General features: G+C 36.0%; 1 protein-coding gene across 1 annotated transcript in view; it reads left to right on the forward strand.

Moving 5' to 3' along the window:
* Window positions 1–25517, forward strand: part of Dcc (DCC netrin 1 receptor) — a 992977-nt gene that overhangs the window by 816415 nt on the left and 151045 nt on the right. The window contains exons 14-15 of the mRNA XM_042675181.1: window positions 1822–1932; window positions 23859–24053. Coding sequence (XP_042531115.1) covers window positions 1822–1932; window positions 23859–24053 — 306 coding nt within the window. The remainder of the gene's footprint in view (window positions 1–1821; window positions 1933–23858; window positions 24054–25517) is intronic.

Consider the following 25517-nt stretch of genomic DNA (forward strand, 5'->3'; position numbering starts at 1 on the left):
GTCCCTTTGAGATTTGGATGATGTTTAATGTTTTATGTCAACATAACATTTTCTTTATGTAAAAAAAGTACTGCTCCTGGCCCTCAGCTCAAGTCCCAGAACTGATTTAAAAAAAAAAAAACAGAAAAGAAAAGAAAAATTAAGGAAAAATACTGCTGTCACTCATCTATGTTACTTTTTTTTGGGTGTGCTCTGTGTGAACTTCTTTCATGTGTGTAGAATACCAGTGAGCTTATGGATGCACAACTAAAATACCAACCAAAACAATGACAACAAGAGCACCAATATTTTCAGTGCATGGAGTTTCTGGTCTACTTTACAAATAGATTCTCTAGAGCACCAACTTTTTCTTTAATGAAAACAATAATTTGGGAGAACTTATTGAGTTGTTTTTGCTAATAGTGGGCTACGTAAGCATAGAAGCTATACTTCAGCATTACCAAATCCTTCTGTCACCTCAAACATTACTTCCTGTTAGTAGTGACTTAGATTCCTACTTAGTATAAAGTACTTTTCTTCCTGTTCAAAATGTTTATAATATGTATCTTGGTATATGCTATAAGTATTATTTCCCCAGTAATTTGTTTCATTTCTGTGTCATTCTTTGTAACTAATATTGATAAGGAAATGAGAGCAAAATTAAACAGACTACACATTTATCTTTATTAGGATTATTCAACACCTTGGGGTTTAAGGATTTGGCAACTTATGCAGGGTTCCCAATATCTTCTGTTTATTTTCTGCTCAATAACAGAATTGCACAGTCTGGGTAGTTCATAAACACTAGATTATTTGGCTCATGATTCTGAAGGCTAGGAAGTTTATGGAAGGAAATAGAAATCTTTGGAGCCAGCCTCTGATGAGGGTCATCCCAAGAAGAAAGGTGTCCAAGGCAAAAAGAACATTGGGCCCAGCTCATCTTGTTGTTTTGTCAGTAACTCTCTCCTAATAACTAAGCCACTGCCAACATCATCAACACTGCACTCAATTCATGAGGGCAAAGCCCTTTTGGTCTAGTCATACGTTGAAAGATCCCTTAATACCATTATACTGGAAAGAATTTCAACATGAGTTTTGGAAGAACCACTCACAACAAAGCAACCAACACTAATTGTTTTATAATAAGCTCTTTGGGATACAACATAAAAGTTATCTGCAGCCAAAATGAATGCATACAAGGCTAATGATCCATGGGGGTCTATTCTACCTATGCGCTATAAAATCAGTGTTGTGTTGTTTTTACTTGCATAATCTAATGTTTCCAAATGATACAAAAGATTACTTTCCTTCAAGTCCTAAGGTGGAGGCTCATGCAAAGCAATGTTTGCAGGAAAGATGGTCTCTAGAGACAAAAGCCTGCTGGCATTCTGCTGAAACGCCATGGCTCTGGATTCTTCTTTCTTGGCTCAAAGTAAACAAAACCGCTGACCTTGAATGAATGATGGAGACATAAATTTTCAGATTGACTGTTTTTGATTTATAGTCGGGGATTCTCTGAGCAGTGAGGAAAAATGACTCTTGCTATTTTTGATTATTTCTTCATCGTTCATATTTTATAGTCTGCATCTGCCCTGAGGCTATTTTCAGTGGTACATTTTTATAAAACTGAAGAAAAATACGTGAGGATATATGAAACATAATTTGATTTCTTGCTGTGATAGTCGGCTCTTTTAGTCAAAATAACAATTATTACCACAAGGATCACAAACAATGTAAAGCATGTCAAGTGTGGTTAAAATTTTGCTAAAAGTTTTGAAACCCAGTTGGAGATTTTTGTTGTTCGCTAACTTTTTTTTTCTTTGATGGAAAATGCTCTGACAGGACTGGAAAAAGGCAGTCAGTACAGTTTCCAAGTGTCCGCCATGACTGTCAATGGTACTGGACCTGCTTCCAGCTGGTATACAGGGGAGACCCCAGAGAACGACCTGGATGGTAAGACCTCCCTCTGAATTACCATTCTCCATTCTGCCTTCTTTCGTTCCTCTCTTTCTGTGGTTCTGTACAAACCTTTATGAATTTCAACTCTGGGGATATGTAGTGTATGTTCAGATACAAAGCATGTCAAAGAACCTCTTCTCTTATGTTTCTCAATTCTGTGTATATACAATGAATTCTTACCTGCGTTCTCTCCCCTTCCCCCCTTCATTCTTCTACCTCTCCCCTTGGCTATTTGAGCTCTTTCAACCTAAGTTGAACTTAGATGTTTTTTTTTGGGGGGGGGGGCTCACTTTGTTTAATATAATTGTTTGCTAGCATTTCTTTGTAGTTGTTGCGCTTTCTGACAGTAAGCCTAAAATATACTACTTTATTTTCTCTGGCTTTTAAAATTTTTAAATAAAATATCAGTAAGTATTTCTTATATGATAATTGTACCAATATGTATATTTGAGAGTATGGTTAAAGGACAATGTACTTTATTCGCTTACTCAATAGTTACCTTGAGACATCAGTTGTGGATGATATAGCACTATTAATATAAAATTCATATATTATTAAGTTGAATCTGAACAGAATCTTGAAACTCATTGATCAAAGGCACTTTAGATGAAAGCACAGGGAATGACAATTATGATAGTACAAATATAATCAAATATTTTTAATATTGTATGGTCCAATATATGATGGGTGGACAGATGAATGAATGAGTTGATAGAGAGATGAATGGATAGGCAGGCAGGTAGATAAGTAGGTAGGTAGGTAGGTAGGTAGGAAGGTAGATAGATAGATAGATAGATAGATAGGTAGATAGATAGATAGATAGATAGATAGATAGATAGATAGATAGATAGATAGATAGATAGATAGATAGATAGATAGATAGATAGATAGATAGATAGATAGATAGAATCAGCTATGGAAAAGTATCCATTAGAAATTGACAATACAAAGAATAGAGCGATATAAATCCAGTTGGAAGTGGGGCAATAGCACTGTTAGGAAACTGATGAAAATTTGAAATAAAAACCTATTTCATGACTGCATTTAAACACAGGCAAATTCTAAATCTGGCAAGACCAAATTTGGACCTGATTTTGAACATTGCTTTTAGAAAGTCCTTCAGATAATAGTGTATTTATTCTACAGAAAAAAATTGTGATAATTAAACTTGCGTTTTGAAGTGATTAAAGCGTAAACATATATTAGCAGTAGGCAAGCCCAGGCAAATCAGTTAGTTCAATACTATATGTAGTATGAGAGAGTATTTGGAGATGTTGAGTTGTCTTAGGTTATAATGGACTCCAAGTCTCAGTCACAAAAAATGTCTTCACCTATAGTCTGGGGAGTATTCATAGATGTATGTTTTTACTCAAAGTAATTCTTGTTACAAGCCTATATATTCCAGGCATTAATTTAGGTATTAGGGAGAAAGTAATCAGCGAAGTCCCTACTCTTAAGGATTATAAATTATATAGCAACTGCTAGTATTAAATATTCTAATGAAAAATAAAGCATGGTAGAGGGAATACAGAATATTTGGGAATATTCTTTGGTGTAGGGAAGAGTAGATCTCTTTGATGAGGTAGAACAGAGCTCAGAGGAGTGCAGTCAAAGTCAGATGATCAAGAGCCATCTGGACAGAAAGATCAGCCAGGTCAGAGTTCCTGAGGCCAGAGCCCATATGATGCTTGAGGATGGCCAAGAGGCCAGTGAAGTCAAATCTAAAATCATGTCGATTTGGTACAGAATGGAAGAATGGTTAAGAGAAGATCTAAACCTATTTGATTTTTCTCATTTTACTTGAGAAATAATATTTGAAGTGTATGTATCTGGGCTTTTTCCTCCCATCCACCTTTACGGAGCCTACATTATTAGTTCAACAAGGGTAATTAAACTAACCCATTTCTCCAGTTTGATCAAGATAATGTGGAGCCACAGAACTAGACTCAAGTCTGGGTTCTGCGAGTTGAGGTATAGTTCAGGTGATCAGAGCAAAGCCTCCCCCAATCCCACAGCACTGGCCTGATGACAAAAGTCAGTGATTCAAGGCCAACAATTCTAAGAAATGAGGTCATATCTTTTACCCAAATCTCAGGGGCTATATCTCTTACTGGAAAGACTGAAAATAAATGGAGCAGAGGCGCTGGAGTTCCTATAAAATATCCTGAAAGAATAGGATTCCACACTTGACTTATGGACTCTTTCTCCTGACTGAGTCACAATCTAAGTGGAACCAAAATACAAAAATCATTGTTTTAAATGCTACAGAATTTCTCTTTAATTTTATGCTTATTCATATCCATACCGCCTTCTTCATCCATTTCATACAACTCTTGTAATGAAGAATATGCATGCTGTGTCCATCAGTTGCAGTTGTATTAAGTGCTTGATTTAGATTTGATTGAATTTTCCCATGATCTTGCTCTAAGGGCATCTCCTTTCTACAGGAAGCATTCCTGCTTTCATTTCCCTTATTTGAAATACATTATGTGGGAACAAAATTAAGGACCTAGAGTGTACTGAGTCATGGGAGGTTCAAATATGAAAATAATAAGTTCTATGAATATGTAGACAGATAATGGCTGTTCTGACTATGAAATCTTTGATGAAAACAAGTAGTATGCACACAAGAAATTTTAGGAAAAAGTGTTCAGACAAGTAGAATTATGAGATATACGTGAGACAGTACATAGTCTTTAAACAGCCTTCCTTTAGGAGTATTATTTCTTTTTTTCTTTTTAAAATTGTTTTTGAAAATTTTAAATTATTTTTACTGTGAAAATACTACAGAGGGGTTACAATTACATGAGCAAGGTAATGAGTACATTTCTTATCAAGCATTGTTGGCTCCTCCTTTGTTTCTCCTTCCCATCTCCTCCTTCCCCCCATACCCCCCCTCCAAGCCAAAGTTGTAAAGTTCGTTTTCGACATAACGTCTTGTACATCTCATTGTTGCAATGGATCCACCTGTATCCCTATTTAAGCAATTTGTTTTTTCTTTTCCCCTCCACAAAGTATACCAGCATCAAATACAGTGAAAACAGGGGTTATTCCATGGGGAGGGACATAAAAAGCAACAAAGAAATTACCTTATAAATAAATATGTTAGAAACAATTGGAAGAAATTTAAAAAAAACATTAGAATACTTATCTTGGGGTTCATTTTGCCTCATATCAACTTATCTGACCTTTTCTGCTTGTCTTAGACATATACTAGTTATTGTAAATAAGGGAAACCATGGGACCTATGTTTCTTTGGGCCTGGCTTACTTCACTTAATATCATTTTTTCCAAGTCTTTCCTAACAAATGTGGCCATGTCATTCTTTCTGATGGAGGCATAGAATTCCATTGTGTATATATACCACATTTTCTTGATCAATTCATCTACTGAGGGGCATCTGGGTTGGTTCCATATCTTAGGTACGGTAAATAATGCTACGATAAACATAGTTGTGCTGGTAGCTTTAGTGTGGCCTTGTTTGTGATCATTCAGGTAAATGCCCAAAAGTGGGATTGCTGGGTCATAGGGGAGCTCTATGTGGAGTCTTTTGAGGAAACTCCATAGTACTTTCTGTGTAAACTTGTTCAACCACTTTGAAAAAGAGTATTATTTCTGCCATTGTACCGTTGGTTCAGAACACATTCCCATTTAACCAGTTTGTACTGCTTTGCCCATCCATTTTCATACCGTCTTACAACACATTTCACATTATGCCTCTTCTCTCATTCTGCATCTTCATTTGGATGGTAATTGCTAGGACCATTCTAGTCCCTTCTCACAATACACACATTACCATTCTGAAAATAAAAGGAAGTCAGTTGATACTTCTTGCGTACTATATCATTATAGATTGTGCTTTGAGATTGTGTTTAAGAATAATGGAAACTAAAAAAATATTTCAGATCATTTAACTCTATGAAAATTGGGAGCCTGTAGATTTCATTCAGTCTATAAAGCAATGTTTCACTGTAAACATTAAGGAATTAATTGGATTGGTCCTAAAGCCTTCACACCTTAATGATCCATAAGCACTTTCCACTGGCACTTCAGTAAAGTGATTTTGATTCTTCTTCCTTCTGTCTGGTTTTCTTCTTTTGACTACACCATTTAATTATGAAAATGTAAGCCCTGGTAGGAATTAAAGTATGGATGAATGGACAGTCTACATAGTGTCATGAGTTGCTCCAAATGGGAAATACTAAGTATGTATGCACACACACACACACACACACACACACACACACACACACACACACACACACACACACACACACACACATTCATATATTTTTAGCAAGGGATATTTTTGGCAAATGTTCATCTCATTTTCAGTTGTTTATGTAAATGCTTAAATGATAAAATTAACATAGAATGCCTGCCACCACAGTTTTTCATGCAGATGTTGGAGCGGCTTTGAATCCTCAGCATTCCAATGCAGAAATTTTTACATGGAGTTGCTCTGATTCTCCTTACATCATGGCTAAGAAGACTTTATTTTGAAATTAGAGGCTTTAGAACTGAGAGGAATTCTTTGCTGTAGCCAAAAGAAATCCGTATCGAAGGGAGCTACACCACTGGTGCTCCTTGCATAAGGCAGGCCCCTGACTCTACATCGAGTTTCTTTGCAAACACAAAAGTGATTTATTCACAACTGTAACTTGGAGCCCTGCATGTCAGCTGAACCGAGGCAGTGCTATTGACAGGTCATCAGAGGCAAGTTCCCTCCTCTCCTTCAACTTCTGTTCCTTTTGCCTTTGCTGTCTGTTGTATGCATTGTGACAGTGAACAGTAACTAGAGAAACACACCAACTCCTTATAGACTGCCCTTTTAATTAGAATGTTTTGTTAGAGTAATTATGAAGCTAAACTACGGTTTGTTCAGAGTTCCCTGGAAAGCGTATTCCTATTACTGACAGCTGGGAAGTTTTAAAATATTTATATTGTGCCTCAAATTTTCAGCTTAACAAAAAAAAAGAAAACCAAGATCATTAGAATTCCCCAAGGTTCTTATGTAAATGCCTGGCAAAAAAGTAATGAGAGAATTTATGGTGCAGTCCAGGATATGTATCCTCCAAGAAACTGAGCCCGGGGAACTGTTTGTGCTACTTGGTTTTTGAAGTGAACAGGTAGAAATTGCTCCACATAATCAATAATGATATGATTTAAGATTAAACCTGTACCCTAAAGTGGAGTAGCTTGGCTAGCATAAATCAGCTGAGTAGAGGCTTCTGAAAGTACCACCAGGATGCAGCAAAAAAAAAAAAAAAAAGGGAAGGGAGAGAGAGGGAGGAAGGAGGGGAAAACAGAGAGGGAGAGGGAGAGAACGAGGGAGAGGGAGGGATGGAGGGAGGAAGGAAAGAAGGGAGGAAGGAAGGAAGAAAATCTAGGGGCTTCTCTAGTTTCCTGCCTCCAGGAAATAAGTAATTGGCCTGATTATCTTGACATGCTAATGGGAAGATGATCTCACTGCAAATTCTTTTCACTGAGAAGAGAGCCACATAGACATGCCTGCGCTTTGGAAGGAGCACGGGGTATGCCATTCACAGAGAACATGCATTTGAAAATTAAAAGCTTAAAATATTAACCTTCTTGTCAGAATAATGTGAGACTGAAGTTGATAAGACCACCTTGGTTATTAAAACTGTCCTATCTAAAAGCCACTCTCAAAACATAGGTCTCTCTGATGAATGAGAAATGAGAAAAGTATAAATTCTTAATAACTCTGAAAAAAAGGACAGGAAAGCAACAGAAAGGAATAAAACATATGTGAGTTACAATAGGCTGAAGAGCTTCCTCCCCCAAACTCCCCCTCAAGTACGTTACGCACTAATTTTTGGTACAATTTCCTCTGAGAACAAGCTATCTTACATGGCAAAAGGACTGAAGATCTGATAAAGGTTGGAATCTCCAAATGTGGAGAAATGTTAAAATTATACCATGTATGCTAATCAGAAACCTTAGCAATATTAGGTTTTAGTTCATTTCTCTAGCTAATTATTGTCTGGTATCATTTAATCTGCTGTATATTTCTGATTCTTGTTTAATTTTCTTTAAACGTTCAAACTGACTCAATGGAGGTCTACATTTTTGAGCTTCTCATTTTACACTATCATTTGACCTTTCTTAACTTTATTTCATGCGTAGTGCTCGTAGTTTTCATAACTCTTGGCTTTGAAATGATGCTAATATAAAACTAAACTGGAACAGTGGCATACATGTTCTTAAGTTATGGAAATTTTAGTTGGTACAAATACGTTTATCATTGTCAACACGTCAAACACCATATGGCTTTTTTTCTTCTTCTGTAATTGGGATTTGAACTGGGGGCCTCATGCTCGCTTGCATTTGGCTGGTGCCTAACCACTTAAGCCGTGCTTCAGCCTTGCTTTGTGATGGTACATTTGAGGTGGAATCTAACAGATTTCCCTGCCCCAGATATTTTTTCACTAGGTTCCTCTAGACCTTAACTTATTGACTTGATAGGATTGTGTGGGTGAGCCAAGGCACCTGGTTCAGATAGGCTTTTATTCTTCTCACAGCTGTAATAGTACCTTATCACTGGTCTACTTGGTAACTTTAATGAAAAATATCCAGTAAATGCAGTAAGAAATGCTCATTATCCCTGGCCATAGAGGAAATGCAAATCACAACAACACTGAGATTCCATCCCACTACTGTTAGAATGGCCAACATCAAAAATACAAAAGCAATTAATACAGTCAAGTATATAAGGAAGGAAACACACTAATATAACATCAGAGGAAATGTAAATCATGCAACCACTATGGAAGGCAGTGTGGAGATACTTGAACAGAAAACACCATCTTTTCTTTGTTTGGAATATAGAAATTTAAAAATTATAGGGAGAAAGGGCATAAAGAAATATGAGGAATGTGGTATGCAAACTAAAGTAAAATTAGTTTATGAGAAGAAACTATGATGATATAGAGAGAAAATATATCTTGGAGGGTTAAGAAACTAGAAAAATACAAGGTTTAAAGAAGAAAACCTTAAAGATTAAACAATTTTGAGGGTTTTTATGTTAATTTTGTAAAAAGCAGAGATATATTTAATGTGAGAATGCAAGTTGTACTTGAGGTCAAACTTGGAATGAAAACAAGGAAAAAGATACACCATGACTAGTGCCCCATCCAGTAGAGTAGGAAAAAAATATAATAAAAATCTTAGTCTGTCAAATGACATCACCATAAAGAAAAATAATGATTCATTATGGACAAACAGAAGATTAAAAAGGTAACTCTATATTGGAATAATCTATTTCAGAAGACATAAATGTACACTATTATCATTATCATGTATAGGTTGCAAATCAACACAAGTCTCACCACCCAAAGTTATCAAATTAGCACTCTATTTTTACAATGCTAGAAAATGTATCCTTGCAAACAGTTGAACATTTGTGTGCGTGCATGTGTGTGTGTGTGTGTGTGTGTGTGTGTGTGTGTGTGTGTGTGTGTGTGTGTGTGTGTGTGCAGGTCCTGGGCCTGGTATTCAGGGCTTGGGCACTGTCACTAAGCTTTTGTGCTCAAGGCTAGGGTTTTACCACTTGAGTCATAGCGCTATTCCCAGATTTTTGGATGTTTAATTGGAGATTCAAGTCTCACAGACTTTCTTGCCTGAGCTTGCTTTGAACAGCAATCCTCAGATCTTGGCCTGTTGAGTAGCTAGGATTACAGGTATGAGCCACTGGTACCAGCTTAGCACTTGAAATTTACATACTCTACTGTTTGAGCAACATCCTCTTCCATTTTATTTATTTTGTTTTGAGAAAGGTTCTCACCCTTTCCTTTGCCCAGGCCTCAAACTATTGATGCTCCTGACATTAACTCCCTACTATCAGGCTGACAGGTATGTGACACCATGCCTCAGTTCGAATTAGCACTTAAAAAAAAAAAGATCAAACTATCATTTAAAAAAATTGGCACTCCTGGGTAGCAAATGTGGCATAGCGGTAGAGTGCTTACCTAGCATGCATGAAGCCCTGGGTTTGATTGCTCAGTACTGCATAAAGAGAAAAAGCCAGAATTGGTGCTGTGGCTCAAGTGGTAGAGTGCTAGCCTGGAGTAAAAGAAGCTCAGAGACTGTGTCCAGGCCCTAAGTTCAAGCCACAGGATTGGCAATAAATAAATAAATAAATAAAATTAATTTTAAAAATGGCTCTCTTAACACTTTAAGTTCATATCTTCTAAGTCATATGTGTGTATGTCTAAATACATACAGGAATCTAAGGTTTTGATGAATAAATATATAATACACATGATTAAAATATGATTATAAGCTGTATACTATTTTAAACCTTATTTTTTAAATTATTTAATAATTTTTATTGTGAAAATACCATACAGAGGGGTTACCATTACATGGGCAAGATAATGAGTACATTTCTTATCAAGCATTGTTGTCTCTTCCTTTGTTTCCCCTTCCGATCCCTTCCCCCACTTCCTCGCCAAAGTTGTAAAGTTCATTTGAAACAATCATGTGAAAGAAAAAAACATTTGAATATTTATCTTGGGGTTCATTTCACCTAACATCAACTTATCTGACCGCTTCTGCTTGTCTCAGACATATACTAGTTATTGCAAATAAGGGAAACCATGGGACCTATGTTTCTTTGGGCCTGGCTTACTTCACTTAATATCATTTTTTCCAAGTCTTTCCATTTCCTAACAAATGGGACAATGCCATTCTTTCTGATGGAGGCGTAGAATTCCATTTTATTTTTTTATTTTTTTTTTTTGGGTCCGGTCATGGGGCCTGAACTCTGGGCCTGGGCGCTGTCCCTCAGCTTTTCAGCTCAAGGCTAGCGCTCTACCACTTGAGCCACAGCACCACTTCCGGCTTTTTTCTTTTTGCTTATGTGGTGCTGAGGAATCAAACCCAGGGCTTTGAGCATGCAAGGCGAGCGCTCTACCACTGAGCCACCTTCCCAGCTCTAGAATTCCATTTTATATATATATATATATATATATATATATATATATATATATATATATACACCACATTTTCTTGATCAGTTCATCTATTGAGGGGCATCTGGGTTGGATCCATATCTTAGCTATGATAAATAGTGCTGCAATAAACATAGTTGTGCTGGTAGCTTTAGTATGGTCTTGTTTGTGATCATTCAGGTAAATGCCCAAAAGTGGGACTGCTGGGTCATAGGGGAGCTCTATGTGGAGTTTTGCAGATTGAGTTTTCCTATCATTTGATCATGTTAAAATGTCTGTAACCCCTCTGTACAGCATCTTTACAATAAAAAATAAAATACAAATACATACAAATACACTGTTTCCCAAGGTGAGTGAACTATTTTGTGTTTGGTAGGAAATTTTAAATAATGTTTATGTCTGTAGTCTCTTAACACTTGGCATTTTATATTTTAGCTATCCCAGGTTATGTGCAGGGACATATTATTGTGGCCTAAGTCTACTGTTTTAATTGTCATGTGCTAAATTGTCTGGAAGGCTAAACTTCATGGATTTGATTCGTAAGAAGGAAACCGGTCTCATTGCCCGGGGCTTTCTATTACCCAGAAAACTCAGAAAAATAAAGATTTGCTTATTTCTCAGTCTGTCTACAACCTTAGTGCATTTACTAATGCAGTATCCACTATTATGATATAAATTTGGAAAAAAATCTACATAAAATGAAAAATATTCAGTTTTCTTCACTGTTAAAAAAAATGTCTTCAAGTACCCCAGAAATTTCATTACAGGAACTAGAATATAATGCAGGAAAATAAAGGTTTGCTTTTTTTTTTTTTTTTTTTTTTTTTACTGGTCCAGGGTCTTATACTCAGGGCTTGTCTGCCGTCCCTGAGCTGTTTCTGCTCACGGCTAGCATTCTACTACGTGAGCCACATCACCACTTTTGGCCTTTACTGAGTAGTTTATTGGAGATGAGAGTCTCATGGACTTTCCTGCTCAGGCTGGCTTCAAACCCAGAACTTCAGATCTCAGCCTCCTGAGTAGGTAGGATTCCAGGCATGAGCCACCTGTTCCCTGCTTGCCTGTGTGTGTGTGTGTTTTTATAATAGCATTTAAATCTCTTAATCTGCCATTGCTTACTTTCTTTGCATATCTGTTAGACTTAGATTGGGTTCTCTGGAATATCCTAGAATGTTCTGACATCTGGTTTTTACTCAGTTATTTCTCCTAGTGCCATGTAAGTTGTTAGTTTACTTTAACTATGATTGCTATAGTTTTATAACCTGAAAATTATGTATAAGTGAATAGTATAGTCAGAGAGTTTTAACATATGTCTCTTAGAATTGGAATAAAATGAATTGAAATAACATAGATTTACCTGACATATAGAAGGAGCCTGATTACTGCTTTACCTCTTACATTAAAAAATATTGAACAGTTTTATAAACTGATTTAATTTTTACAAAATCAGAAATTATATTTACTAGGTACTTTAGCAAATTCTTTCATACAAGTCTATGACAAGCCATTAACTGCATCTAAATAAAAAAAATCCCAAATTGAAGTAAGGAATAGAGTTTGTATAATGCAAGTTAGAAAGGAGTATCTTTGGAAATGGAAATTATTGTTAGTATAGGGTTTGGCATGTGAAGTACAGTGTAAGTGCCCTGTCAAAAAATGGACTTTTTTCTCATGGATTTTTTTTTTTCTAGGGACTTGGCTCTATCCCTGAGTGTCTCTGTGCTCAAGGCTAGTGCTCTACCACTTTGAGCCACAGCACCATTTCAGGGTTTCTGGTGGTTAATTGGAGATAAGATTCTCACAGACTTTTCGGCCCCACCTGGCTTCAAACCATGATCCTCAGATCTCAGCCTCCTGAGTAAATAGGATTACAGGTGTGAGCCACTGGTGCCTGACTCTCATAGATTTTTGATAGGAGCTATTTATGTTCATATGTGTTACTCTCTGAAAGAAAGCACTAGGGAATCTATGGCACAATATTGAAGAACTAGTTACTTAATCAGTCAAGTGGATTTGTCTTATAGGAGAAGTGAAGTAGGCAAAGACAAATTAATTCTTGATGGCAATTTGAAGTCTTCAGTTCTTGAGTTATTGCTATTTGGAATCTCAAGGCTGTAGTGTGAAAAGGCTGATACCTATTATTTATCTTTGGACAAATATTCAAATTTTCTCATTAAAATATTAAAAGTTAATCATGGCTGATAGAATATCTTCCTCTGACCTAGCTGGGTGGACATGTTACCACTTATAAGGTAGTTCAAAAACACAAGTATGATGGGTTTGAGAGCCTTAAGAACTAGGTTTGAACCCTCTTTATTCACCTCATGTTATTTTCAGCAAATAACAGATTCCTTAACACCCGAGATTCTTTATTCATAAAGCAAATGGAAGAAGAGTATCCATCTCTTTAGGTTTTTGTAATAATTGATTAAGACAATGACAGAAGAGAGCCTGTCAATGACTAGATGACTTGTGCTGATTTTCATAGAGTCAGACTTCAACTCTAGTTCTTTCTGACAGTGAATTACTCCTCATACTGGTCTCATGAAGCATCTCCTTGTTTATGATGATAAGGCCTTATCTACATTAAGAGAATAGTTTTACTCACATCTAATGCAAAAGAGAGCAAAAACCTTAAAAACCAAGTATCTAACTAAGGAACTATTTTGAGGAACGTCTTATAATTACATCATTAGATATGGAATGACATTTTGTAAAATTAGTCATTAACATTGCTTTGTGTGTGCTGATCCTGGGGCTTGAACTCAGGGCCTGGGCACTGAGTTCTTTTTCTCAAGGATAGCACTCTGCCACTTGAGCCACAGCACCACTTCAGGCTTTTTTTTCTGAGTAGTTTGTTGGAGAAAAGAGTCTCCTGGACTTTCCTTCCCAAGCTCTCTTCTAACCATGATCCTTGGACCTCAGCCTCCTTAGTAGCTAGAATTACAGATGTGAGCCACTGGCACCTGGCAGGCATCATTTTTTGAGACTTCATATTAATAAGAATGTAAACAGACTTTCAGAATTGTATGTGTTTTATAAGAACTAAAGAGTAATCAGCATGCTAGATGGGTAGATGCTAAATGTGTTTTCTTTAAGAACTGAACAGGCCTGATAAGTTTTCTAATATTTCTGTTAGTCAAAGAAACATAGAGCTTTTGGGAAGTAAAACAAAGAATATTTTGTTTTTCAGGAAAAGATTATTATTTTTACATGTGGTATTATTATGTATTTAGAAATTCCAATATAACTATGCTGAAAAGCAATTAAAGTAATCAGAACAGTTAATAAGATAGTTTAAGTCTCAAACTACATGTAGAAAAACATTGCTTTTCTTTATAATAGAAACAATTAGAATAAAATTGAAAGAATGCATTTACAAAACAACTTAAACTACTACGATAAATTTAACATGATGTAAGGAAATATATTAAAATTTTATTTTAAAATATAAAATAAGATTGGAATAAGAAAAAAGATATATATATATATATTCTGCATAGGAAATATAAATATCATAAAATTTTTAGTTCTTCTCAAATTAATGATCAGTTTAATACAATTCCAATTAGATTAAACTTCTGATAAAATATAAAAGAATTTCAAGAAACTTTGAAAAATGTAATTAACATTTGCTATCAAGCATGATTGAAAAAAATCAATATATTTCAGCAAGGCATAGGAATGCAAAACTAAATCAGAGTAACACAAGACAGAAGCATTGCTTGGTGTTTTGAGAAATGACTAGAAAAGGAAGTTGGCATGTCAGCTATTCAGATTTTTCACTAAACAATACAAGACCTTTGCCAATACTTTGGGTAGAATATATTTTTTTTTTCCTTCTCTTACATCAAACTAGTTAATTCTGGTGATTCACTGGTTGTTGATTCTGGTGATAGAATTTGAAGGCAAATGAGTGTGACCTGCTATACCTATCTTCTTAATAGTGTTGGAATTCATTCTCTCTGTTCATTTCCACCATGTTGAGGTTGTCACCCTTTGTCACCTGAACGTAGACTCATACCTGTTCTCATGACACCAGTTATAGCTTCTGGCATCTAGACTCCACAGTGTTGCCCGTGATTATTCGTAGTGAGATCTGAAGATGTCACGACGCTGATGAAGCACTTCCCCTCCTCCGTTCTCCTCAGCCTTTGTTGGATGTTTCATGATGTCTTCCCGTCCCACCCTTCCCGGCAGGTGCATTACTTCAATTGCAGCTTGCCTCAGCTTTTGGCCTCCATATGCCCTCTACCAGTGTCATTCCACATGTATTTCACTCTGTGTGTTCTACAGCACACAGAATGCGCCACCTAGGGGCTGTCATTCAGATGTCTGTGCTCCAAACCTGTGTAGCAGTTTTAGTTCTCTTTCTTAGAATTATCACACTTCCCAATAGATGATGATCAAGGACCATATTTTATCTTGAACTTCTCAGTGTTCTCCACAGTGCCTGTTACATTGTAGACACTCAATTAACATTGAGTAGATGGGTGACAATATCAATAGTCATAGATGATGGATTTTTACATGAAACGCATATAACACATGCAGATTCATTCTTCACCGATTTCAGAGGAATGCTGTCTTGATAGATCTGTCTGTTTCTTCAGTAAATAGTTCCATTATTATGGGAATGCACCCTTTCCTCTCACCTTACCAAATAAAAAGAAAGTTCTAGATTTTTCCAAAGTAGTTAGTCTCAATATTTTAAAGACATGGTTTGATGTTTTTGTTCATTCTGGAGCAAAATAGCAAGTTCACAGTTTTGAGAGTGTAGAACTTGACTACACTTAGAGAAGAAAAAAAGCCTGAAAAGATTCATTTAGTACATGATTTTTTCCAGAAGTAAAACCTCCTACTCACAAATTCAAAATAGGGTTAATACTTAAATTTACAAATATCTAGAGATCATTTCATTCAAAGTTGATGATCAAACACACTATATTAGAAGCATATAAGTTCTAGTGAGGATTTATGGTATCTGAAAATCATGTCCCTGAACTCCAAAGGGAGATGAGACTACTAAACCAGAATGGGCTTCTCTCCACAACTGGTCTAGAAAGCCAGACCAGAACTATTTATTCTAACATTCTGCTTAGATTCTCTCATTATTCAGGAATTCAAAAGTTTCTCAGTTACATAAAATTTCTTTGTAATTTATAACATGTTCTGGTTAACATGCCTACCTGTTGCCCTAGATAGGTATTTTTACTTCTTGATGTTTCTTTAGGTCTTGACAGATGGAGTCTATGTTTGTCTAAAGGTTGGACAAGAGCTAATTTCAAATCTGAAATTGGGAATCTGTAATTTGTTTAGTGAAGCATCACAAGATCTAAGAATTTCGATTGAAGTTTAAACTCGAGGCATCTCATTGACGTTCCTCTGTGAGAGAATGTCTTGCTTCCTCCTTCTTTTTTTCCCATTGAGTTACAATATGATGTGCTAAATGAGATAATATTTAATAATGACAAGTGCGACAAATAAATAATGGGTGTATAGACAAATTTTTGTCATTATTGTTATTAAAAAAGGTTACAAAAACCCACACTGTTTCAAAATTTATAACACTGAAAATAAAGACATAAAGATTACACAGAAGGCCCTGTATTCAGCGAGGAAAGAAATGTTAAATTACTAGGTTAAAATGACTAGGGCATGTTTGAAGAGCAAGCTTGATCCCAGTGGGCAAACATGAGGAAACCTAGAGGATGATAGAACCATTCTGAATCCTGATGGACATGATATTAATTTCATATGTTCCTCCAAACACATTGGAACTGTGCAAAGAGTTGTGCTTATAAATTGTGAAAGATATTAATATTGAGAAAAACCATAAGAAGAAAATGGTTTTAAAAAGTAGAATGGAGTTCATTGGTGAGTGAGAGAGGCCACCCATTACCATTGATAAAGGAGGGATTTTGTAGAGAGATGGTAGCCTAACGGAGACTAGGACAACTGATGGATTCAGACCCTGTCAATACAAGAAGACACATCAGTATGCATCAGATCTGCCTGGGAAGACAGGGTATGAGTATATCAGTTACTTTATGTATAATTTGCTGTGAAGAAATACAGGCTGTTAAGAACTGGAACAAAACTCTAACAAAATGCCTCATAAAAATGCAGTGCACTAAATGTAGAACAAATATATGAGTATTTGTCAAAAGTACCTGCTTTCTGACCACACTTGGTAGTGCCATGCACAGCAGACGGTACAGAGCAGATCATTTGCTTTTAAACCCAACAGAGACAAATCTTGTCAGCTGCTAGGAGAGGGGGAAAAAGAGTTTTATGAACTGTATAGTCATCATGTTTCATTTCTATATTATTCTTTCCTTTTCCCCTTTAAAATTATTATCTGTAGTCAATCTATGCTATCAATCTATCTATCTCTTATCTATCTATCTATCTATCTATCTATCTATCTATCTATCTATCTATCTATCTACCTACTATCTGTCTATATCATTTCAGGAGAAACACAGATCCTGTTGCCATATTTTTTAGTACTTTGTGCCAGGAACTAGTCTAGCCACTAAAGTTAGAGAACTTAAAACAGAGATGAGTCACAGAGTAACAGAATAATCACATTAAATAGGTAACATAATAATTGGTAATTAAGTCCTATGGGAAATAATTAAGAGAGGAGGATCGGAGTGGTGAAGAGAAGGCTATAACTTTAAATATGATTGTGAGGGGAGCCTGAAATGAGAAACGCAGTGACAAAAATATTGAAGTAGTAGGCCAGGGAGCCATATCTTGGGAAGAGCTAGATCTAGCCAAAGCAGGGAAAAATTGCTACCAATCTATTGTCCTCAAACACCCAAATTTCTCCATTTTGTTTTTCTACTAGTCACTCAGCAAGTGAAACAGAATCTCTATAGTCCCTTTCTCTTTCTCCACCAGACCTGTGGCCTGGTATTTCTGAGAAGCAGCAAAGTATCCATTGTGAAGCAGTTGGCTAAAATAAAGTGACAACAATTATAGGAGGCAAAGTCAGAGAGGTAAAGGAGAAGAGGCCAAGATCACAATTGGTCTTTTAGTCTGTCTTTCATTGTGGCCTACGACAGTGAGTAGAGCTTGAGCAGGACAGCAACATGATGTTATTTGTATTATATTAATTTATACACATATACTATGCTTATATTAAGTACCATTTATAGGTTAATGACTTCCACCTCGACATCTCCAGGCATGAGCTTTCTCCCAAACCCCAGACTTATATATACCCAACCACTTCCCCAGAACCCTGGCCCCCTGTGAGTTGGACCAATAGGCTTCTTGAAATTAGCATGACTCAAAGTGAATACAACTTGTGATCCTTTTCTCAGTGAATCCTCTTACACTTGACCAAGCCGAAGAACTTTGAGCGATGTGACCAAGTGTTCTTCACTCAAACTGCTACCAATCTATTGTCTCCAAGCTCCAAAATCTCTCCACTTTGTTTCTTCACTAGTCACACAGCAAGTGATAGAGCGTCTCAATTGTCCCTTTCTCTTCCTTCACCATTCTGAAACATCTTTTCCTCTAAAAATTAATTAATAATAACTTTTCCTATGTTTCATAGAAAAAAAAGACTATTCAAGATCTCATACATTAAAAATAAAATTATTTATTTACCTTGACTTGTCTTAATTAGGGAAACTTGGTTTCTGGGTCTCAATTTCTTTTTAGGTTGTGTTTTAACAGATATAACATGAGTTTTACCATCTTAACCATTTTTAAGTGACATTAATTGTGTTCACATTTTATGACCTACTACCAGTATACATTTCCAGGGTTATTTTCATCTTGCAGTTAAACAATAACTTAAACAATAACTCCCCATTCTTTTCTTCCCTATTTGTTGTCCCTTAAAATTCTGCTTTCAGTTTACCTGTACTGAGTATTGCACATCAGTGGAATCATAAAGTTTTGGGCCTTTTGTTACTTATTTATTTAACTTGACATCCACATGGCTCATCCATACTAGAGCATGTATCAGATCTTCCTCCCCTTTTAAGGAAAAAATACGATTTCATTGCATGAATATATCATATTTCATTTATCCATTCATCTGCTGATAGATACTGGGATTGGTTTTTTTTGTTTTGTTTTCTCAAGTGTACTTAATGCTGCTGTGAATATGGGTATATAAACACCTGTCTGAGTTCCTTCTATCATTTCCTCTATATAGACACTCAGGAAATGAATTATGGGATCACATGGTAGTTTTTAAGATTTTGAGGAGCCACTATACTACTTTGTATGGTAACTCTACCATTTTATATTCCCACTGCCTGATTCTTTTTACCTTCATATTTTTTATCTCCCATTTACATAGAAGGTAAATGACTTCTTTAGGTTTCTTCAAATACCAATTTCATTTTGGCAGTAGATCTACCCATTGCCTGCAACTCTTCCACCCTGACATCTATAACAGGGGAGGCTTGCCACATAAGTCAATTTAGGGTTTCCTTTTTTCCCCCCTCCCTCAGTGAAGTATCAGGAACCTTGACTGGACTGTAAAAGATTCACACTGATCACTGAAAGATCATAAGGATTCATTTATTAAATTGTCTGTTATACTACATATGAACATTAATCATTAGTGGAAACTGTAATCATCAGCCGAAAACTAACATGCATTCTTCAGAACCAAATTAAATTGAAAAATCCATAAATCCATAGCATCATCAAATATAGGAGTTGCGGGTAAGGGGGGAAGCATACAAATGGAAAGGCATTGTATGAGCATTTGAGAAAGTCCTAACAGGACACACTTTCAAAAACTGTGAGAAAGATAGAAAGAGGATATGGAGGATGAATAAGAAAGTCATAGGGCAGTGAGTAGACCAAATGTTATATATAATATTATACATGTTATATATATGGCATATATACATCAATATACTATTGGTCACAATGAGCTCTGTCATACTGTACAATATATACCGGCTGATAAAATAGTGGGGGAAGAGAAATGGCACTTGACCTAGACATTTTTGATCATTTAGATGCCAGTGGAAGTTTAGGCATGATTAACTTGGATATTTCAGGCCAAATGTAATCTCCTTGGTTTTAAATTACCTCAATAATTCCACAGTATTCCTCTATGCATTAAGTGTACACAATCCTTGTTTCCGATACTCGTAAAAACTTCCAGGTACTTCTGAGCAGCAATTTTCGGTTTCAGATCCAAAATAAAGTGTACGCACGTCACATGCTTTCCACAGAAAAATTACTAAATTGATATTTTATGGCTCATTTTAGTAATAACCATTTTCATAACCCATAAGGTCATCTGTATTAGAGAAGACTCAGGTAGCATAAAAGCAAAATTGTGAATTCTGTCTCTATTATTAAAAAGTGACTGGGTGGGAATGAATTGATCATTTTGGATGATGGAAAATCTCCTGGCCTACTTACACTTATGATGAGGCCATTTATTAGGGATAACTTAATTTTAATGTTGCCTTGATAGGTGCTGTCCTTTCAGGCCTTGAGCTTAATTGAGTGGCAAATGTCCATAGAATATGTAGATGGAGAAGCAGCATATATTCTCATGCATTATAATCTTATTTTTTTAATGTTAAAAAATTGCACTGAGGTAAGCATCTAGGATCAAAGAAATTTTTATAAAATGGAGAATACAAGGAAGACTCGTCACTTTTCTTAAGAGCTAGTTGGTGTACCCAGTGCCCTAACATGTTATACCTTGATGGCTAAACTTCTGTTTGTACCAACTTAACCAGGGAATCAATCTATCATGTCCAGAAATATGGGAGAAATGTTATTGTTGTGAGAATATGTTAATAGTGTTTTACCTTTCATTCTAAAGAATGCTCAATAGTCATTCAAATAGCTATACTTTCATCTTAAAGTGAGTGTTGAGAATATGAAGTTCATTTAGTTTCTTTAATATAACATTGTGTCTATTTCTTGTTCTGGTATTTATTACAAATTTTCAAGTATGCTAAACTGAATTGATTGGAGAGCATACTACATTTCAAGGGCACTGGCAGACTGCAGTAATAGGTTTGAAAAAGATTAATTCATCCCCTTCCTCTCCTTTATGACTTACTTAGGGTTTATAGTGGAAAATACTTCACAAACATCATGTTTCTGCTATAAAGGCTTATATCCACATTTTGACAGGCACTTTTTTATGAGGCCTTTGCATATTATATCACAAGCTTCTTTAAGGACCAACAATAATAATGGACTTCCTTTCTTACTCACAAAGGGAATCATTAGAACAGTAAAAGTAATTTTAGAAAGTTCTGTAGATGTCATATCTATTTAGAGTATTTTAATAGCTATGATATGGAATGCCAACTTTAATAATTTTAATGAAAGACATACTCTCTTCTACCATATAAGTTTGCAGGTTGCATATGGATAAAGTCAGTAGAGAGGATTCTTTCTACTTTTTCTACTAAATCACAGAGGAACAGGTACTATAATACTTCTTTTAGTCCCAGACTTTACTCATATTTTACACAGACTGTTCATACAGTTTGAGTAGGGTTCAAGTAACTAATTTTTATAAATATTAGTTGTTAAAAACTGTGTTTAGCACTACACTATTAAATCTGGAGTGACCATTTTCATTTTTATCTTACCTGTCACAGACCTGATTTTTGAAGAATAAACTTCACATGTCTGTAGTTAGCCCTTTAATATATCCTATTCTGTTTTAAATATATTCCATCTGTGTGTGCGTGTATACATGTGCATGCACACATGCACATCTGTGCCAGTCCTAGGACTTGGACTCAGGCATGGGCACTGTCCCTCAGTTTTTTTGCTCAAAGCTAGTATTCTGCCACTTGATCCACAGCATTAATTCTGGCTTGTTGGTGGTTAATTGGAGACAAGAATTTCATGGAATTTCTTGCCTTGACTGGCTTCAAACTGCAATCCTCAGAATCCTACCTATGCTAGGTTTATACATGTGAACCACTGGCCAGGTTGTAACTGTTGTTTAACTTGTCCAATTTTACCATTAGATCATAAACTACAAGTCACCATATTTATTCTCCCCCAAGTCCTTAAATATCATATCACTCAATCCTGTATCTAAATAACAAATATGTGCTGCATAAATATTTCTTAATTAAACAATGTTCATTGTCAGGAAACACAATTATTCTTTTAGGGATGTAATAAAAGTGTCAATTTGATACTAAAATTAATTATTATTATTAATTAATTAATTTACTACAAACTATGATGAAAAAGTGCACATTAGGCTAGTTGGCTATTTAGCTATGGTGATTGGAGAGTTTATGTGCTATTATAGAGTATGTATTACCTCATTAAATCTTCTCAAGTTTGAATGAAATTTTTATCATCTCCTTTTTCTTTCTGTAGTTGAAGGAACCAATGCTTAGTGAGGATAGTAAGGTCTTCTGGTGTCAGCTAATGAGTACCTACAACAGATTGTAACTTTGCTCTTGCTGAATTGCAGCACACAAATGTTGGATCAGTCGGTATTTGTAATGTGAACATACAAAGAAGTGAAGATCAGAGAAAGGAAACCATTTTATGAGGACAAACAGCTAGTAAATGATAACACCTAGATTACACCAAATATAGGTAGTTCCAAAGACAGCATGGCTTTAATCCAGGCCACATGGTCTCTTGGCCATTAATAACAATACATTTTTCACAAATTCGATAAACAGTCGGTCCAGCATCCTGATCATGATGAACAGATCATGGCCCCTAACCTGCACACTTTCACAACTTCTTAAGAAAGAACTGGTAGATTTATTTTTATTTTTAGTTAAATCATAATCAAGCAGAAAAGGTCAGATAAGTTGATGCTAGGCAAAATGAACCCCAAGATAAGGACTCAAATGTTTTTTCTTGCTTGCTATTGTTTCTAGCATATTTATAAGATGTCGGTATAATTTTGTGGAAGGGATGGGGAAAATCAAATCGTTTAAATAGGGATACAGGTGGACCCATTGCAACAATGAGATGTACAAGTCGTTATGTTGAAAATGAACTTTACAACTTTGGTGCGGGGGCGGGGGGTTGGGGGAGTTGCGGGGGTGGGGGGGGGATGGGAAAGGGAAACAAAGAGGAGGCTACAATGCTTGATAAGAAGTGTACTCATTATCTTGCCCATGTAATTGTAACCACTCTGTACAGTATTTTCACAATAAAAAAAAAAAAAAAGAAAAACGAACTTTACAACTTTGGTGGGGGGGGGAAGGGGGTTGGAGATGGGAAGGGATGGGAAGGGAAACAAAGAAGGAGGCTACAATGCTTGATAAGAAATGTACTCATTATCTTGCCCATGTAATTGTAATCCCTCTGTACGGTATTTTCACAATAAAAAATAATAATAAAATAAAAGCTGCATCTTATTATAAAAAGATTGTGAAACAAGACGGTTGAACATCTTATTTCCCTTTCTGTTATTTGTACATCTTAATTTCACCCTTATTATTATTGATAACTCAGAGGAAGTATATGAAAAACAAGGAAAGAAAGCTGTATTGAGATAACGATGTATAATGCCAGAGTGCCTTGGGACTGGAATGGAGGATGCTTTTATACCTAACAACAGATGCAGCAATGGCACTCACTAGACGCTACATTGAAAATGAACTGTACAACTAGTGGGGACAGCAGGATGGGAGGGGAAAACTGGGAGAACAGGGAAGAGGTGACACTATTCAAGAAGAAACGTATCCCATACCTGACTTACGTAACTATGAACCCTCTGTACATCATCTTTACAATAACAATAAAAGCATTAAAAATTCTGTAACAGATTCAACATAACGAATTGCAGTAGATGTTGAATAAAGGATTTTCTTGGGCACGTGGGCAATAAACAAAGCATTTTTTGAGCCCCTATGGTCTATGATATTGTGTTTGCGAGGGGACATTTCTCCTTGCCCAGTAGACTTATAAGACATGCTGACGATGGCTCTTTTTGAATCTTAGAGTCCCAGGTCCCTGACCAGCCAAGCTCTCTTCATGTGAGGCCCCAGACGAACTGCATCATCATGAGCTGGACTCCTCCCTTGAACCCCAATATTGTGGTGCGAGGTTACATTATTGGCTACGGCGTGGGGAGTCCTTATGCAGAGACAGTGCGTGTGGACAGTAAGCAGCGGTATTACTCCATCGAGAGGTTAGGTGAGTAGTGAGATGTTTATGCTACTTAAAGAAGTGGTGATTTATTTTAAAATATGTTATTTCTTGGGAAAAGTATTCTTTGAGGTTATGATTTTTAACACATAACATGAATTAATTCTTTAAAATAATTATTGCTCTACACACACACACACACACACACACACACACACACACACACACACCTACCTGCTACAGTTGGAACTCTGGGGATTTGATCTAGAAGAGAAATCTCTCGTGATAAGTGCCAGGATGTGTGCTCTTGCCTATAGATCTTAGATAAAAGGAGTGCATCTGATCATTTTTCTTTTTCCTATAGTTGGTGCAAATTTCTAATCTTACTGAGTCTTAAGAAAAAATGTCAATATATTTTCCCCTTAATTGTTCTCAAAAGGAAGATTTCTGTCAATTTTCTGTAAATTATCTAACTCCACTTCCCTTTTTTTAATCTCATGGCATCCATGGATTCGTTGTGGCGATGTCATTATGACTTTAAAACAACGAGATAAAAAGAGGAGATGACAATCACAGCAATAAATTTAGGATTATTCAATCCCTCCTACTTCTACCTTCTACGTTTGTCCCCTCCCAAATCTGATATCTCTTCTTGAAGCCAACTTGTTTTGTGTTTCGTTTTGTTTTAAAATGCAATAATTTAATTGCGGTATTTCTGAACTCACTGAAAATTTGTTCATTCTGAGAAGTCTACTGTGTGCATAAACCTTAAACTCAGTTTATATCTGACTTGCTATAGTGCTGTAAGAGATTATAACATTAGCAAATGAAAATAAAATCTATATATACTTAATATATTGGGATGCCAATAAGTTTAACAATTCTCACCAAGGAGAAGACAAGTTCATTCTACCATATTTATTTAATACCATATTATTGGCAATAAAGTACAATGATCCCGTTGGAAATGCAACCCAATTAGAAATGGTATGGGGAGAGTTGCAACTTATTCGCAGTGTCTTTTCCAAACACAACATTTGCATGAAAAGCCCAATTTAAATTCAAATAGTTAAAATGCAGTAGCAAGGAAAGATTTTCTCAGTGAAGGTAGGAAATAGCACCAAACAGCTCTCTCTGTAATTGCTCCAAACACTAATAAGAGAAGCAACTACTGAAACACTCCAGTATTTCAGTTAGCTTGACATTTAGAAATAATATCCTCTCAGTTAGTCCCTGTGTTTGAATGTGAGGGCAATCACAAAGCTCATATTTTATGGCCATCAAACCTATGTCGGGGGATTCTCGCTTATCTATTATTCAGACAACGTCGTCATCTCTGACAGTTCGTCCTGATGCCAGTCAGCAGATAAGGGAGGAGGTTACCATGGTAGTGCAGATGCTCCTGGCAATAACAAGGAACACGGCCCGAACTTGGAAGGAAGCTGTGAAGGAAAAATGCATTATTTCAACACCATGTCCTTTAGATAATGATGCTCTTCATTATGAGGAATC

The sequence above is a fragment of the Dipodomys spectabilis genome, unplaced genomic scaffold, assembly GCF_019054845.1.
Source record: "Dipodomys spectabilis isolate Male_0828 unplaced genomic scaffold, ASM1905484v1 ptg000024l, whole genome shotgun sequence".
NCBI lineage: Eukaryota > Metazoa > Chordata > Mammalia > Rodentia > Heteromyidae > Dipodomys > Dipodomys spectabilis.